This window comes from Austrofundulus limnaeus, unplaced genomic scaffold (assembly GCF_001266775.1).
Source record: "Austrofundulus limnaeus strain Quisiro unplaced genomic scaffold, Austrofundulus_limnaeus-1.0 Scaffold539, whole genome shotgun sequence".
Classification (NCBI taxonomy): domain Eukaryota; kingdom Metazoa; phylum Chordata; class Actinopteri; order Cyprinodontiformes; family Rivulidae; genus Austrofundulus; species Austrofundulus limnaeus.
The window spans coordinates 305,600-321,419 of NW_013952941.1; the positions used below are offsets into that span (position 1 = coordinate 305,600).

Sequence of the window (15,820 nt, forward strand, 5' to 3'; positions counted from 1 at the left end):
CTTCAAACTTCAGCGTTGGCTGCGATTTTGACGCTGAAATCGCGTTCGGTGTGAACGCACCATTAGTCAAATGAGAATCCAGAGTAATTCCAAGATATTTGTAGGTAGTGACAATATCAAGGAACAAGGAAGAGATTATAATTGCATTTAAAACATTCCATCAAATAAAACACCAGGCTTAGATGGGTTTAKAATAGAATTTTATAGAAATTTTGCTAAGGAACTTTCTCCCTTACTCCTTCAAATGTTTGATGAGCCTATGAATGGAGGCAGCTTGCCAACAACGTTATCAGAGGCGGTTATCACCCTAAACTTAAAAAAAAGACAAAGACCCACTAGACTGTAAAATCTACAGATCAATAAGCCTTATAAATTGTGACTATAAYATCCTAGCTAAGGTAATAGCAACCAGATTGGATAAGGTTATGACTAGCCTGGTACTCCCTGACCAGGTTGGATTCATTCACACATGAAACTCTTCTGGCAACATTAGAAGGCTAATATAATATTATGTGGACAGCCCAAAACAAACTCAACTGGGGACCTTCTCCCTGCCATGGCCCTCTCCCTGGATGCAGAAAAAGCATTTGACGGGGTGGAGTAGCACTACCTGTTCAGTGTATTAGAAGCATATGGCTTTGGCATAAAATATATTAGCTGGGTCAAATTGCTCTACTATAACCCTGGGGCTTCAGTATTAARAAATTGCATTATATCACAGCCTTTTGACCGACACAGAGGAACAAGGCAGGGAGCCCACTGCTTCTTTCTCTAGCCTTGGAACCTTTGGCAGCAAAAATACACAGGGACACAGATTTCCCGGGTATCCAAATTAATAATGTGAATCATAAGCTGATGCTTTATGCAGACGATGCCCTTGTCTTTGTTTGTTTCGCAACCGGAACGCTCCATATCTGCTCTTTTAAAAATTGTCAGTACACTCTCCAATATATCTGGATYTAAAGTCAATTGGTCAAAATCTGAAGCACTACCCCTGACAACCTTCTGCCCCAAAACTTTGTTTCAGCCAGGAAACTTTAGTTAGCCTAGAGCAGGCTTTAAATATCTAGGAATCATATTTCCTCATTCCTTGGCTAATATAATCCAGGTTCATTTTGAACCTTGATAAATTTAAATCTGATATAGCCCGATGGTCCCATTATTTCTCTCCCTATGGGACAAAGTTAATATAATCAAAATGAATTGCCTCCTGAAATTTAATTACCTACTGCAGTCATTCCCGCTTAAAATTCCACCAGAATATTTTCATCAGTTTGATAGACTATGCAACCAATTCATTTGGAATAATGAGCATCCTAGAATTAAACTCAGTAAACTACAATGACAAGAGGACTTGGGTGGTTTTGGTGTCCCAAATTTTCTATTCTATTACTCTGCATTTAGTTTGAGGCACATGATTCACTGGGCACTGTGGCACTGTCCCAGCCTCACCCCCTGAGGTTGGGAACCACTGTATTGTCAACAGGCATTTTTCTGAATAAGTGGATCTATCTTGAATATGTAGGATCTGTGTGGTAAACTCAGATAAAAGATGAAAATTTTCATCTTCTGTCTGGATTGTGACCTTTTGACACCCTGATGACATCCTTGTTTGCATATTTGTTTAATGAAATGTCATTTAAATCAAAGATCTAATCAATACAAATCTTCTAATAACATGTTAATGAAATTTTGTTTCCTGTATAGCAACCCTTAACTTTGATGGTCACAATGGAAAAGGGGTGTGGTCACAAGTGGTCCGTGGGGTCYGTGAGACCCAGCTCTTTTTCTGTTGACATGCATTTTCTGAAAGAGTGGAGCCTACTGTACATGAAAATATCAGAGAAGTTCAGTAGTGTGGGGGATGGGGAGGCTCTCAGATTGACTAGGAAGTTGGGGGGAGGGCTGTCAGGATAATAGGTTGGGAACCACTGCTCTAGTCTAGAATCTCTGTAACCCTAACCCTGCAGTAAGGAGTAACTATCAAAAACCTCAAAGATATAAGATCACAGCTCCTACGAAACTAGTTTTAACAATTTCTACAAAAGCAACAGGATACAGTTTTACCAGTTCAAATTTCTGTTTTTATAGAAAAGCTGGATTTCTAAGCTGGATTGTTCATTAATACAGACAGAACATGTCATTTGACTTCTAGTGTTGTAGTAGTGGGTGCTGTGGCAAACTCAGATAGATAGAAAACATAATCAGATATATGAGGAACAGTGATGTAAGAACATACTCTTTAATGAAATATAATAATGGAACAAGCATACAGTCCTGTTTATTTTTTATTCTATTTTAATCTATAGATTAAAAATTATTAGAGCTGATAAAATATTTGTCAGCCTGCATTTCAAATGACTTGTGGGTTATTTCATTGTTTGCAGCAGAGCTCTACTGTTTTCTCTCTTTCCAGTATAATTCTTCTTCATCTGAAACTGTTCCTGCATGAAAACCATAGTTTTAAAATGAAAAGCACATCTAAACTGGGTTTTGGTGTAATAACAAAATCTCACGTTTAAGACATGTCTCATGTTTTAAACAAGAAACTTTGTTCTGTGTCTTCAGAGTCACACTTGTGCATTATCTAACTCTTCTTGGTTATTGACACCTACTCATTGTTCTTGTTGCCTCAAACACATTTCATATTGTGGTTTTCATGTCTGACACTTTTTTTCCCATCCATCTCTGTCTCTAGAGTGTGCAATGTTCTGCTGTAAGTACAGTGTGAAGCTTTCCTCTCTGTGCTGTGTTTGTGGTGGATTGTGTTCAGAGAATGGCCTCACAGATTTCAAGCATGATGGATGCAAACTGTGGTGCTGCCTTTTGACCTGTTTTTTAAATTGATTTAAGCTGATGCTCCCACTCAGAGGATGAGTTTGTTCTCAGTCTGGATTCTGTTCYTTGTTTGGCTGAAGGTTGACTGTAACTTTATGAAGTTGAAATATTTATTATTTCTCACTTTACTTATGTCATTCTGTTTGTTTTTCATCAGACGTTATGGCTTCAGTAAGCAGTCAAAACAAGACAAAGTAGGTACCAAAATGATGTTGCATTTTTTGAACATAATCTCTATTCTCTCACTGTACTGGAGTTTACATGAGATGAGCATGAATACTGTGTTTAGAAGCAAGTACAAATACTTCCCAAAACAGAGTGATGAAACAAGTACTAATAAATGTCATTACACATATTACAATTACTTTAAAAGTGTGTTTGTTTAAAAATCTGAGGAGCTTTCTTTTCATGCTAACTCCTCAAACGAAGCAGGATAACAATTTCTCCTAAGCTCCCATTTTTGAGTGGTAAAGCTAGATTTATACTCGATGCGTCGRGCAGGGTGCGCACGCCAAAGGTGACGCAATAGTGCCATCCCCGCCCCTGCACATTGGCCCCGCGCGCCGTTTTGGCGCGTGTCGTGCACCTCCGATTTTTTGAAACTCCACAAAGGCTAGTGCGTGCGCCATTGACGACGGATGCGAAGCTGCTCTTGCTGAATGTATCCGGATATGCCAACATTTATATGATCCCTCTAGGAGAGATCATAAAGATGTTCAAATGGCACAAAATGTTTGGAAGGAGATCACTGAAGCGATGCAGAAAGATGAATCTGTGTGTAGAAAGGCGTGGAAGAATGAATTGCATGTTCTAGTAATGTATGAAGTAAATTTACTTATCTGAAAAATAAACCTAAAAATGTCCTTAAAAAGAATTACTCCTTTGATCAGTACTAATAAAAAACTTGATTTTTAATAACAAAATTAAAATTTTGGGATTTTTCCTGTTTCATAGTTTCAAGTCTGTTTCATACCTACAGTGGTTTGCAAAAGTATTCATACCCCTTGAACTTTTCCATATTTTGTCACATTACAACCACAAACATAAATATATTTCACTGGAATTTAATGTGAAAGACCAACACAAAGTGGTATACAATTGTGAAGTGGAAGCAAAATTTTACATGAATCAAAACATTTTTTACAAATAAAAAACTGAAAAGTGCGACGTGCAAAAGTATTCAGCCCCCTTTTCACTGAGTGCAACCAATTGCATTCAGAAGTTGCCTGATGACTGCTAATGACTCAAAAGGGTCCACCTGTGTGTAATCTAATCTCAGTACAAATACAGCTGCTCCGTGACGGCCTCAGATGTTGGTTAAATGGAAATGGAAAGAGTATGGCACCACAGTAAACCTGCCAAGACAAGGCCGTCCACCTAAACTTACAGGCCGAACAAGGAGATCACTGATCAGAGAGGCAGCCAAGAGGCCCATGGTGACTCTGGATGAAATGCAGAGAGCCACAGCTCAGGTGGGGGAAACTGTCCACAGGACAACAATTAGTCGTGCACTACACAAATGTGGTCTTTATGGAAGAGTGGCAAGGAGAAAGCCATTGTTAAAAGAAAACCATAAGAAGTCCCGTTTGCAGTTTGCCAGAAGCCATGTTGAGGACACAGCAAACATGTGGAAGAAGGTGCTTTGGTCAGACGAGACCAAAATTGAACTTTTTGGCCACAATGCAAAACGCTATGTGTGGCGGAGAAAGAACACTGCACATCACTCTGAAAACACCATCCCCACTGTCAAATATGGTGGTGGCAGCATCATGCTCTGGGGGTGCTTCTCTTCAGCAGGGACCGGGAAGTTGGTCAAAGTTGATGGGAAGATGGATGGAGCCAAATACAGGGCAATCTTGGAAGAAAACCTGTTTGAGTCAGCAAAAGATTTGAGACTGGGGCGGAGGTTCACCTTCCAGCAGGACAACGACCCTAAACATAAAGCCAAAGCTACAATGGAGTGGTTTAAAAAAAAGAATATTCATGTGTTAGAATGGCCCAGTCAAAGTCCAGACCTAAACCCAATTGAGAATTTGTGGCAAGATCTCAAAACTGCTGTTCACAAACGCTCTCCATCCAATCTGACTGAGCTTGAGCTGTTTTGCAAGGAGGAATGGGCAAGAATTGCAGTCACTAGATGTGCAAAGCTGGTGGAGACATACCCTAAAAGACTTGCAGCTGTAATTGCAGCAAAAGGTGGCTCCACAAAGTATTGACTCAGGGGGGCTGAATAATTTTGCACATCGCACTTTTCAGTTTTTTATTTGTAAAAAATGTTTTGATTCATGTAAAATTTTGCTTCCACTTCACAATTGTATACCACTTTGTGTTGGTCTTTCACATTAAATTCCAGTGAAATATATTTATGTTTGTGGTTGTAATGTGACAAAATATGGAAAAGTTCAAGGGGTATGAATACTTTTGCAAACCACTGTAATTTTATAGAGTGAAACTGTTGATGATTTTGAGAATAAGACAATATGCAAACAAAACTGAGAAGGAAAGTTGCATTGGATATTTCAATGTAGTTTCATTTTATTTAACATCATTTACACTCCAAAATTGACTTAAAAACTAAAGGTACAAGGCCAAAACAGGAGGCAGCACGGGCAAATCTGGCAGATAGCTCCACACTTGGTTAGCAAAGAAAAAACAACTTCAAAATTAAAATAAGAACATGAATGAAAAAAATAGAAACAAAATTAAGTTGTGTGACGTCATACATTTCTTCTACGCCCGTTTTTCTTCTTCTACACCCATTTCTTACAACCTCTGCACAGGTTAAAGGGTAATGCCACGTGCTGGTTAGTAAAAACAGCACTTTGCACCACCGCGCGTCAACTATAAACACAGCGGCGAAACTATAAACGCAGAAGCTGCACAGCACAGTGCGCGCGCACTCCGCGCGCTCGAGCTTGCGGACCAAAGCGCGAATATATCCCAGCCTTCATATGGTCAAGAAGCTCGGGTTCAGATAATTTTCCAACTGGAGACTGGACTTGAAGCCTGAAGTTGAAGCCACAAAGGACGATTGGCCCCCAGTGGCTGGCTGCAGTGCAATTTTTAAGTCCCTCTGCTCCATGTCCTTTGTGATATTTTTCCGACCAAAACATATCAATACACTTTAGGCCATTATTTTTTCAGGTTGTGATATTTGCTTTTGTATAGCTCCTACCTTGCTTCTGTATTTTGGAAGACTTGTGAAATGATGTTATTTAGTAGCTTTGATTGTTGGTGTTTATGAGCTGCCAGCAATCTTCCTTTTCTCAGGTCGACGAGGGAAAGTCTTCACTGGGCAGGGGCTATCAGGTGGGCCCCACTGGAATGGTCGAGGTGTCAGAAGATGATGACCTGCAAGCAGCAGAGGAGGTAAAGACTTCTAGTTCTTTGGACAAAATAGGGGGGAAAATGTCTTCTGAATGGTTTATTTGAAGAAATTAATGTTAAGACACATTAAACAATTAAGCCAACAGCTACATATGGAACAGTTTATCTGTTATTTAAAAAGAAAAAATAAGTAGGTCCTCTGGATGGGTTCTTCTTTAATGAAACATTTCGTCTCTCCTCCAAGAGACTTCTTCAGTTTGAGGAGTTTCAGGTGAACTCAGCCTTATAAGCACTGCCTCCACATGGTGGACAAACAGGTTGATCACCATCAGCCAAAAAATAGGTCGTTAGTGCCTTGATTAGCTCTGTTGTGAATAGAGGGTCATGTGCCCCATCACCTGACTATCATTGGGGCCCTGATTCACACCTTTTGCTCACAGGGGGCTGAGTCATATTTGCGATAACAGCATTGTAGGAGGAGGACAACTGGACACGAAGGTCTCCACCCCTGTTTAATGGTGGATGGGTTTTCTTCACAAAAAATAGCTTCCTTTACTCCTCTCTCAAACCAGCATTCCTCTCTATCAAGGATGAGAACATCTTCATCCTTGAAAGAGTGACCGCTGGCCTGTAGATGAGTGTAAACTGCAGAGTCCTGGCCTGATGATGTTGCTCGTCTGTGCTGGCTCATTCTTTTGAACAGTGGCTGCTTTGTTTCCTCGATGTATAACTGATCACAATCCTCCTGACACTTAACAGCATATACATTATTACTCTGTTTGTGCCGGGAACTGGATCTTTGAGGTGAACCAATCTTTGCCGTAATGTGTTTTGGAGTTAAAAAGCCACTGGGACATCAGAAGAAATGTTTCAGTTTCTCTGAAACACCTGCCACATATGGAATGATGATTGGTTTGGGTCTGGGTTTGGGGTCTTCATTTTCACCTGGTTGTTGGCTGCAGTCCTCTTTGGGTTTCTTGTCTGCCTTCAGAAAAGTCCAGTTAGAATAACCTCACTGCTCCAGGGCCTGTATTGTGTGTGATTTCTCTTTCTCCCTGGCTCCTGGGTTTGGGGGACCCTGTCTGCTGAGTGGAAAAGAGAGCTCTAATGTCCTTTTTAAGGACACCACCGAGCCATTGGTTCAGGTATGTTGATGACACCTGGGTTAAAATTAAATACCAGGAAGTCCAACATTTCACTGATCACATCAACTCTGTGGATAAATATACAGTATAAAGTTCACACGAGAGGATGTAAAAGATGGCAGGTTGGCATTCCTGGACTGTGATGTCTCAGTTTCTGATGGAGGATGGTTGGAAACAGACGTGTATCACAAACTTACCCACACAGACCAGTATTTGCGTTTTGACTCCCATCACCCACTGGAACACAAGTTAGGAGTCATCAGAAAGAGAAGTCACACACAAGACAGGCCCTGGAGCAGTGCGGTTATCCTAACTGGGCTTTTCTGAAAGCAGACAAGAAACRRAAACWGGARTCCAGCCAACAACCAGGTGAAAATGAAGACCCCAAACCAGTCGTCATTCCGTATATTGTGGGCGTTTAAGAGAAACTGAGACAAGCAACATCTACAGGCCAGGACTCTGTAGTTTACACTCATCTACAGGCCAGCGGTCACTCTTTCAGGGACAAAGATGTTCTCATCCTTGATAGAGAGGAACGTTGGTTTGAGAGAAGAGTAAAGGAAGCCCTTTTTGTGAAGAAAACCCGTTCATCATTAAACGGATTGAGACCTTCGTGTCCAGTTGTCCTCCTCCTGCAATGCTGTTATTGCAAGTATGACTCAGCCCCCTGTGAGCAAAATGTGTGAATCAGGGCCCCAATGATAGTCAGGTGATGGGGCACATGACCCTCTATTCACAATAGAGGCAATCAAGGCACTAACGACCTATCATTAGGCTGATGGTCCTCTTTTGCATGTGACTAACTAACGTGTTTGTCCACCTTGTGGAGGCAGTGCTTATAAGGCTGAGTTCACCTGAAACTCCTCAGACTGAAGAAGTCTCTTGGAGGATTGCTGAAATGTTTCATTAAAGAAGAACCCATCCAGAGGACCTACTTTTTTTTATTTTTTATTTTTCTTCCTGGATCACTGAGATGCATCAAGACATTTATCTGTTATTGTTTTTCTAATCAGATTAATGAAGTATAATAGGTTTAGGCATTGGTTGAAAAAAAAGGACTGTAGATGAAGCTGATAAAAAATGGAGCTGATGTAACAACCGCTCTCAGATTTGTGAAAATCTACTACTACTTTATTTCTAAAGCACTGTAAAACAACCACAGCTGCAACAAAGTGCTGTACTTATAAAATCAAAAACATGAAAAACACAAAACAAAGATTAAAAACAATGAAAAACAATAAAATAGGAATAAAACTAAAAACAAGTCTCAGGCTGTGCCAAAAGACAGGGAGTAGAAATGTGTTTTTAGACAAGTTTTAAAAGTGGACTGTGATAAATCCTGTGATAAGTTTGAGTTTTTTTTTTTTTTTTTTCATTTAGATACGAATAAAATCCCTGATGACAAACATGGCTGCAATGGCTAATGAAGAGGTGAGTAAGATCCAAACAGAACCACACATTTCTAACAAAACCACATGATCCAAATGCCTCCAACAGAATCAAACATTTGAAATCATCATCGTTGTATCTAACATGAGATACACTCACAGACAAAACTGTTGGTACTCATTGTTTAATGAAAAAAAAAKCCACAGTGGTCACAGAAATAAATAGAATCTGACAAAAAGTAATAATAAATTTAAAAAAATTTAGCAAATGAACAAAAATAAAGTCAGACATTGCTTTTCAACCATGCTTCAACAATTTGTCTTTATTAAAACTCATGAAACAGGTCTGGAAAGGAATGTTGGTGCCCCTGAAAATAATGTGGCCAAGGGGACATGTTAAAATCAATGAGTGTCCACAAAATTGCATCACAGGTGTTAAAGGTAAAGGTTATAAGACCGTCTCCAAGCAGCTTGATGTTCCTGTGACTACAGTTGCACATATTCAGAAATTTAAGATCTATGGGACTGTAGCCAACCTCCCAGGATGTGGCTGCAGGAGGAAAATTGATGACTAATCAAAGAGACTGATGATATGAATTGTAACAAAAGAGCCCAGAAAAACTTCTAAAGAGATTAAAGGTGCTCAAGGAACATCTTTGTCAGATTGCACCATCTGTTATTTTTTGAGCCAAGGAGTTGAAAACAAATCATAAAAAAGCTGGAATTTGCTAAAGTACATGTTGAGGAGCCACTAAGCTTCTGGGAGAATGTCCTCTGGACAGATGAGACAAAAATGGAGCCTTTTGATAAGGCACATCAGCTCTATTTTCACAGAGGGAAAAATGAAGCATATCAAGAAAAGAACACTGTCGCTATTGTGAAACATTGAGGAGGCTCTGTTATGTTCTGGAGCTGCTTTGCTGCATCTGGCACAGGGCGTCTTGAATCTGTGCAGGGTACAATGAAATCTCAAGACTATCAAGGGATTCTAGAGAGAAATGTGCTGCCCAGTGTCAGAAAGTTTGGTCTCAGGCACAGGTCATAGCCGCTTCTTCGTTTCAGGGTCACGGGGATTACTGGTGCCCATATCCAGCAGTCACAGTGCGAGGGGCGGGGTACACCCTGGACAGATCGCAAGTCCATCACAGGGCCACGCATAGAGACAAATGAGACAAACGACCATTCACTGTCTCACTCACATCTAGGGAGAATTTTAGTTACCAATTGGCTGTAAACAAACAGAAACTTGTAAATAACTTATGAAAGAATAAAGTTGAAAGAATAGACATGAAACATTCATGAAAGAATAAAGGTATGTTAAAAGAATGTTAAAACCAAGCATACCGTTGTTTTTCTTGTGAAATTCTCAATACGTTTGATGTGTCATATGACCCTCTTCCTATTAAAAAAACTAACTAAAACTGGATCCAAAATGGCTGACTTCAAAATGGCCACCATGGTCACCAACCATCATGAAAAGTTTCCCCCTCCCAAATACTAATGTGCCACAAACAGTTAGCTAATATCACCAACCATTCCCATTTATTTAGGTGTATCCATATTAATGGCCCACCCTGTATGCATAAAAACATTGACAAGTCATATGAAGTAAATTAGTTTGAATGACAGCTTGTGACAGATTTCTTTTTTTTTTTGTAGGGCAAACTGACTGCAAGCGCAGTAGGTCATATAGTTGGACTGCAGTCTGAGGAGATCAAACAGATTYCCTCTGAATATGCTGAGAAGGTAAGTAGCTTCATAATGTTGGAAACATGAAGCTATCTCTTTTGTGCTGTTGAACATGGCAGCATCCAGGTTTATTCTGTCTGAAACATCAGTCAGATTGTGTGGGTGTGTTACGTCCCCTGGCTTGGTCTAGGAGTTGAAAGGAACTAACATAAATCTAGACAATGAAGGAGGAGTCAAAATGGCATTTAAGATGTTTATTTTCTGCCATGTTTTAAGTTTCTTTTCTATAAAGACTGATTCAAAGACTTCAGGGAGAGCTCAGGCCAAAATAACAAACAAAACAACCCTGAAATAAAAATAAAATTTAAACTTACCTAACCCCAGTGAAAATAAAATATACAAACCTAAAATAACCTTACCTAACAAACACATAAACAGGAGAAAACTAAGGTTAAACAAAAAGCAGCTCTCCCCTACAAAATCAGTCTGGCCAAGTTTACATTAGTTTGTAAAATAAAGAACCCTTAGCTGACAACAATCAATGGTGTATGGCAGTCAAGTGGCCCATAGGCGCAGGAGTGCAGCTTCACAGCCATTAAATAGGGCCCAGCTAATTGATTGGCTTGAGACCCAAGGAGCAGCACCCAATCGCAGGAGAGACACATGAGAGGAGGAGGAGCCTAAAAGAAGACACAAAGCATTACTTCAATGGAAAAAACAAACATCCACACTGGGGATGTAACAGGGTGATTCAGTATATAGCAATGTTCACTACTGTAATATCAATAAGCACAAGATCTTGAACTTCAAATTTATCAAAAGTTCAGTGATTTAAATCTTGTTTTTAGGGTCTTCCATGGATGTTCTCCAGCTTTTAAACTCATTTCTGTACAAAACCAGAATAAACACTAGATATCAGACTAGAGGAGAGTGTATCAGAACAAGGAGAACAGAGTTTGGGTGAAAGGTGCTGTGCGTAGTACTTAAAAATCTATAAATGTAATGAAAGAAAGGCATCTTGAGAGGGGACTCGAGTGAGTGGGGACCATTGTCCTGTAGTAATCTAGTGATTTTCTTTGCAGCAGTTCGAGTTGACTTCAGAGGAGCGATTGGATCGGTATGGTACCTTACAGCAGCACCACAGGGCAGTTGCCTCTATTCACAAACAAATTCAACAGAAGACCAAGCAACTGGAGGAGGTTAGCAGTCCTCTGTGGTCACACATCCCATTATTGATTGTATCAGACTGCTTCAGTGTAGGGAAACATTTTTTTTGTACTTGTCTGGAAATTGTGGGGTGAAAGTAGACAGAACTAGAGATTAGATCCAGATACAGACAGTTTCTCAGACAGTCAACTATACATGGAATATTTTAAGGTAGTTGTTGGAACTGTAAAAATGGATGCACTGTTATGTGTTGGCTTGAATTAGAACCTTAAATTTTAAGATTATAACATCTTTAATATTTGATTCTGTGCCTTGAATAAACTTATCTGGTAGTGCTTCCTTACTCTGCTTCACAAATTAAAAGAAGTGGCCATCTGTATCCATCTGTAATTTATCATGGAGTCCCCTTATCGTTGAAACAGAAATATAAACGGCAACTAAGGACCACAACATTCAATATGCGAAGGCTGTTAACACGATTTTTAGTAAGCATAGTACCAAAATTACACTTGTTGCTGCAGTTTCCTCTACCTCTTATCCACTGCATGGGATCCAGTAGATCAGGCACCTGACTGAAGTTATTTTTCTAAAAGTTTAGGTCATGATTTGAAAAAGGCTCTCTGCTAAGTGTTTTCATTCCAACAGCTCAAAACCAAGCATGCAGAGGTGAAGACTGGCTGTAAAGATGCCAAGAAGAAGCTGATTGAGGTAGATACCTTCAGTCTCTGTCTTGTATGGATTACAATATTTTTCACAGGGACCTAACAGGAAAATACTACCAATTAACTGAGATTTGTCTTTTCTATCTCTGTTCACCTGCATCCATACGGAGCTCTTGTTTGTTTGTTTGTTTGTTTGTTTTGTTTTGTTTTATGCTACTGTTGGAAATGAACAACTTTGTTGTCACAATGAGACTTTGTTGGCAAAATTTCATCAGATCACATTGTGGTTTCTGGAAAGAAACTACAGTCAGTGTCCATTTTTAATATTGTTGAAATTATTATTTTGTGGTGGCTCTGGCAGAGTGGTTAGGGGAGTCATCCTGCAACCGGAGGGTTGCTGGTTCAATCCCCTGTCTCAGCCATTATGTCCTTGGGCAAGACGCTTCACCCGCCTTGCCTACTGATGTTGGTCAGAGGGTCCAGTGGTGCCAGTGCATGGCAGCCCCACCTCTGTCAGTGTGTCCCAGGACAGCTGTGGCTATAGCTTACTATTATCAGTGTGTGAATGGGTGATTGTTGTGTAAAACGCTTTGGAGTCCCCGTGGGGCGCAATAAAGTGTAATAAAAGTGCAGGAGGAAGCCGGAGTACCTGGAGAGAACCCACACATGCACAGAGAGAACATGCAAACTCTACCCAGAAAGGTCCCTGGGCCAGGATTTGATCCAGCAACCTTCTTGCTGAGAGGCATCAGCTCTACCAACTGTGTCACTACCACTGTGCTGCTCCATTTTATTATTATTATTATTATTATTATTATTATTATTATTATTATTATTATTTAAACATTTTTTTTAACACAGTAGATCTCATTGAGATTAAATGTCTTTTTCAAGAGAGACCTGGCCAGCAGCACACAGACATAATCAAGGTTTCCCCTACATGTAATTGATCGTGGCGCACTGCCACGGCAAAATAAAAGCTGCCACACTTTCAGAAAAAAGTTTTTTTTCTCTTTTTTAAATAATAGGCCTATATTAGGCTAAAACAGTGTAAAGCATACATTATATATTTATATCCTATATTTGCACTCTTATACTAACCATAATCAGACTTTGAAACCCTATTTAAACATTAATGAAAAGTTAGGATATACTTTATTTTGAAAAAACAACACTGTGGGTTCTTGTGCGCAGCGAGGCTATGTCTGTGCATATTCCCCACAAAGATTGCAAGGAGCATGTGTGTGATGTGACGCGCGATGAAAACTGATGTGACAGATTTGCAAGCTACTTTTTTTCTTTCAAGGAAGACAGGACAGGTGAAGCTACAGCATGGTTACCTTATCAGTAATTACTCAGAAACAGCAAGAATCACCAACACAGACCCCGCGTGTGACCGGGAGTCAGCTCGTCTGTCAGGTGAAAATGAAGACCCCAAACCCAGACCCAAACCAGTGGTTATTCCGTATGTTGCYGGTGTTTCGGAGAAACTGAGACGTTTATTTTCTAAACATGATGTCCCAGTGGCTTTCAAACCCCAAAACACATTACGGCAAAAGCTGGTTCACCCCAAGGATCCGGTGCCCCGGCACAAACAGAGCAATGTTGTATATGCTGTTAAGTGCCAGGAGGACTGCGACCAGTTATACATCGGGGAAACAAAGCAGCCACTGTTCAAAAGAATGTCCCAACACAGACGAGCTACGTCTAATGGCCAGAACTCTGCATTTTTCACTCATTTATAGGCCAGCGGTCACTCTTTCAGAGATGAGGATGTTCTCATTCTTGATAGAGAGGAACGTTGGTTTGAGAGAGGAGTAAAAGAAGCCATTTTTGTGAAGAAAGACCGTCCATCATTAAACAGAGGTATAGGCCTCCGTTTTCAGTTGTCCCCCTCCTACAGCGCGGCTATTGCCAGTATCACTCCACCCCACARACCCATATAAGGTAAAATAGGATTAAAATAGAGTACAGTTAAAATATTTACAAACAAACCTCATCTTCAAGCTAGTAATACACAATATATACTGTACAATACACGGTAGAAACGATAGACATTTGCCTTATGATAAAGGCCTGTTGTCTACTGGCTAACCGCAGGAATGCTCGTTGTTGAGGTCATCAGCAGGCGTCGATGTTTAGAGCAACTAGAGAGCAGCATGGCTGAGAGCAGCGCAAGTGAAGAGCTAGTAAAGAAGGCAGGAGCAAAAACGTCAATATGGACCAGTTTGGGTATAAGCAGTCAGACCATGACCAGAAAAATGTCATCTGCAAAGGGAGGTAATACCAGCAAAATGACACTAAACTAATATTTAACAACTTTATCAACAGAGAAAAGCTTGAAAGACCCCTGGACCGAGCGTGCAATTTGTAATTGAGAGTGCCTTTTCCCATTCTTGGATAAAGAAAAAAGCGCTGACCAAAGTCCACGCAGAGCATCAACTTCCCTTTCACCGGCTCATCACGGAAACGCCAACAAGATGATTCAGAGAGTGCTTGAACATGAGAAGGCGATATGTCAGGTACTGAAAGCAGACAAGAAAACAAGACACCTTGTACCTACTTGGCAGAACATTGATGTCTTGGAGTCTGTAAGCAAGACCTTGGACCCATTTGCTGGAGTTCACAGACACACTGTCTGGTGAACAATATGTTACCCTGGATTTATACTACATGCGTCTCCGCTGCGCTACACTCCGCAGGTCGCAGCTGTGCGTTTCAAGTCCAGTTTACTCTACCTCCGCACCGCTCCTGTCCGACAGACGTGCAGGAAGCAGATTGCGCGATAAATTCAGTGATAAATGTGGAAGTCACAGCAAAAAAATAATTAATTCTGTGAAAGACGAACTCCAAGCACAGCTMAAAACATTGATATAAAGGCTTTTGGTATCTATGTTGAAACTGTCTCGCTGTCTGCTTTCTGAAACTTCTGATTTCAAAATAAAATCCACGAGAATCATGTGTGTACACATATGCTTCATGCTACGTTTCCATCTGCTTCCCAAACAGAACSATACATTCTGACAGCATTTGTGTAGAAATATATCCGTATATCTATTAATATAGCTGCAATTTCGACATTATTCCAACAAATTATTCCGCCGAATAGTGTCTTATTTTGAAAATACGGATGTTGTGCTCGTGTCTTTTCCTGTTGGTGCGACATAATCATTAAAAATTGACTCCGGCATCTGGCAAAAATAGGATCTGTTCTAATTTTGACGGATCGCCGTCTGCTCACCACCGCCCTGCGCCGCCGTGCGCAGCCAGTGTAAACACTCTCATTGGGCCTCATGCAAGAACCGTTCGTACGCACAGATTTGTTCTTAAGTTGTGCGTACAAGTGATTTAGGAGAATTTGTGGCATTCACCAATGTTTTCGTATTCTAAGATTTTTTTCAGATACGAACAATATTTACGAGTGGTCCAGACCTGTTGTATATTTTACGAGCAGTCAGTCTGCTGTTATCCAGATGGATTTTCCTCCCTAATAACTTTATATTTCGTTAGTTTGAAGATATTTTGAGTCCCTCCAGTGAGTCCTGGGTTTTCTCCAAAGTGCCAGACTTATTTTGAAAACATTTTAAAATGCTTATTTCAGAAC

General features: G+C 40.3%; 1 protein-coding gene across 2 annotated transcripts in view; it reads left to right on the forward strand.

Moving 5' to 3' along the window:
• The window catches only part of ccdc93 (CCC complex scaffolding subunit CCDC93), a gene marked incomplete at both ends in the record, with an annotated part of 39,987 nt that overhangs the window by 15,434 nt on the left and 8,733 nt on the right, over nucleotides 1-15,820 (forward strand). The window contains 7 exon segments of one of the 2 annotated variants that reach the window (XM_014026275.1): nucleotides 2,699-2,716; nucleotides 2,996-3,032; nucleotides 6,109-6,207; nucleotides 8,691-8,741; nucleotides 10,358-10,444; nucleotides 11,470-11,586; nucleotides 12,200-12,262. In XM_014026275.1, coding sequence (XP_013881729.1) covers nucleotides 2,699-2,716; nucleotides 2,996-3,032; nucleotides 6,109-6,207; nucleotides 8,691-8,741; nucleotides 10,358-10,444; nucleotides 11,470-11,586; nucleotides 12,200-12,262 — 472 coding nt within the window. 2 annotated transcript variants of the gene reach the window in all.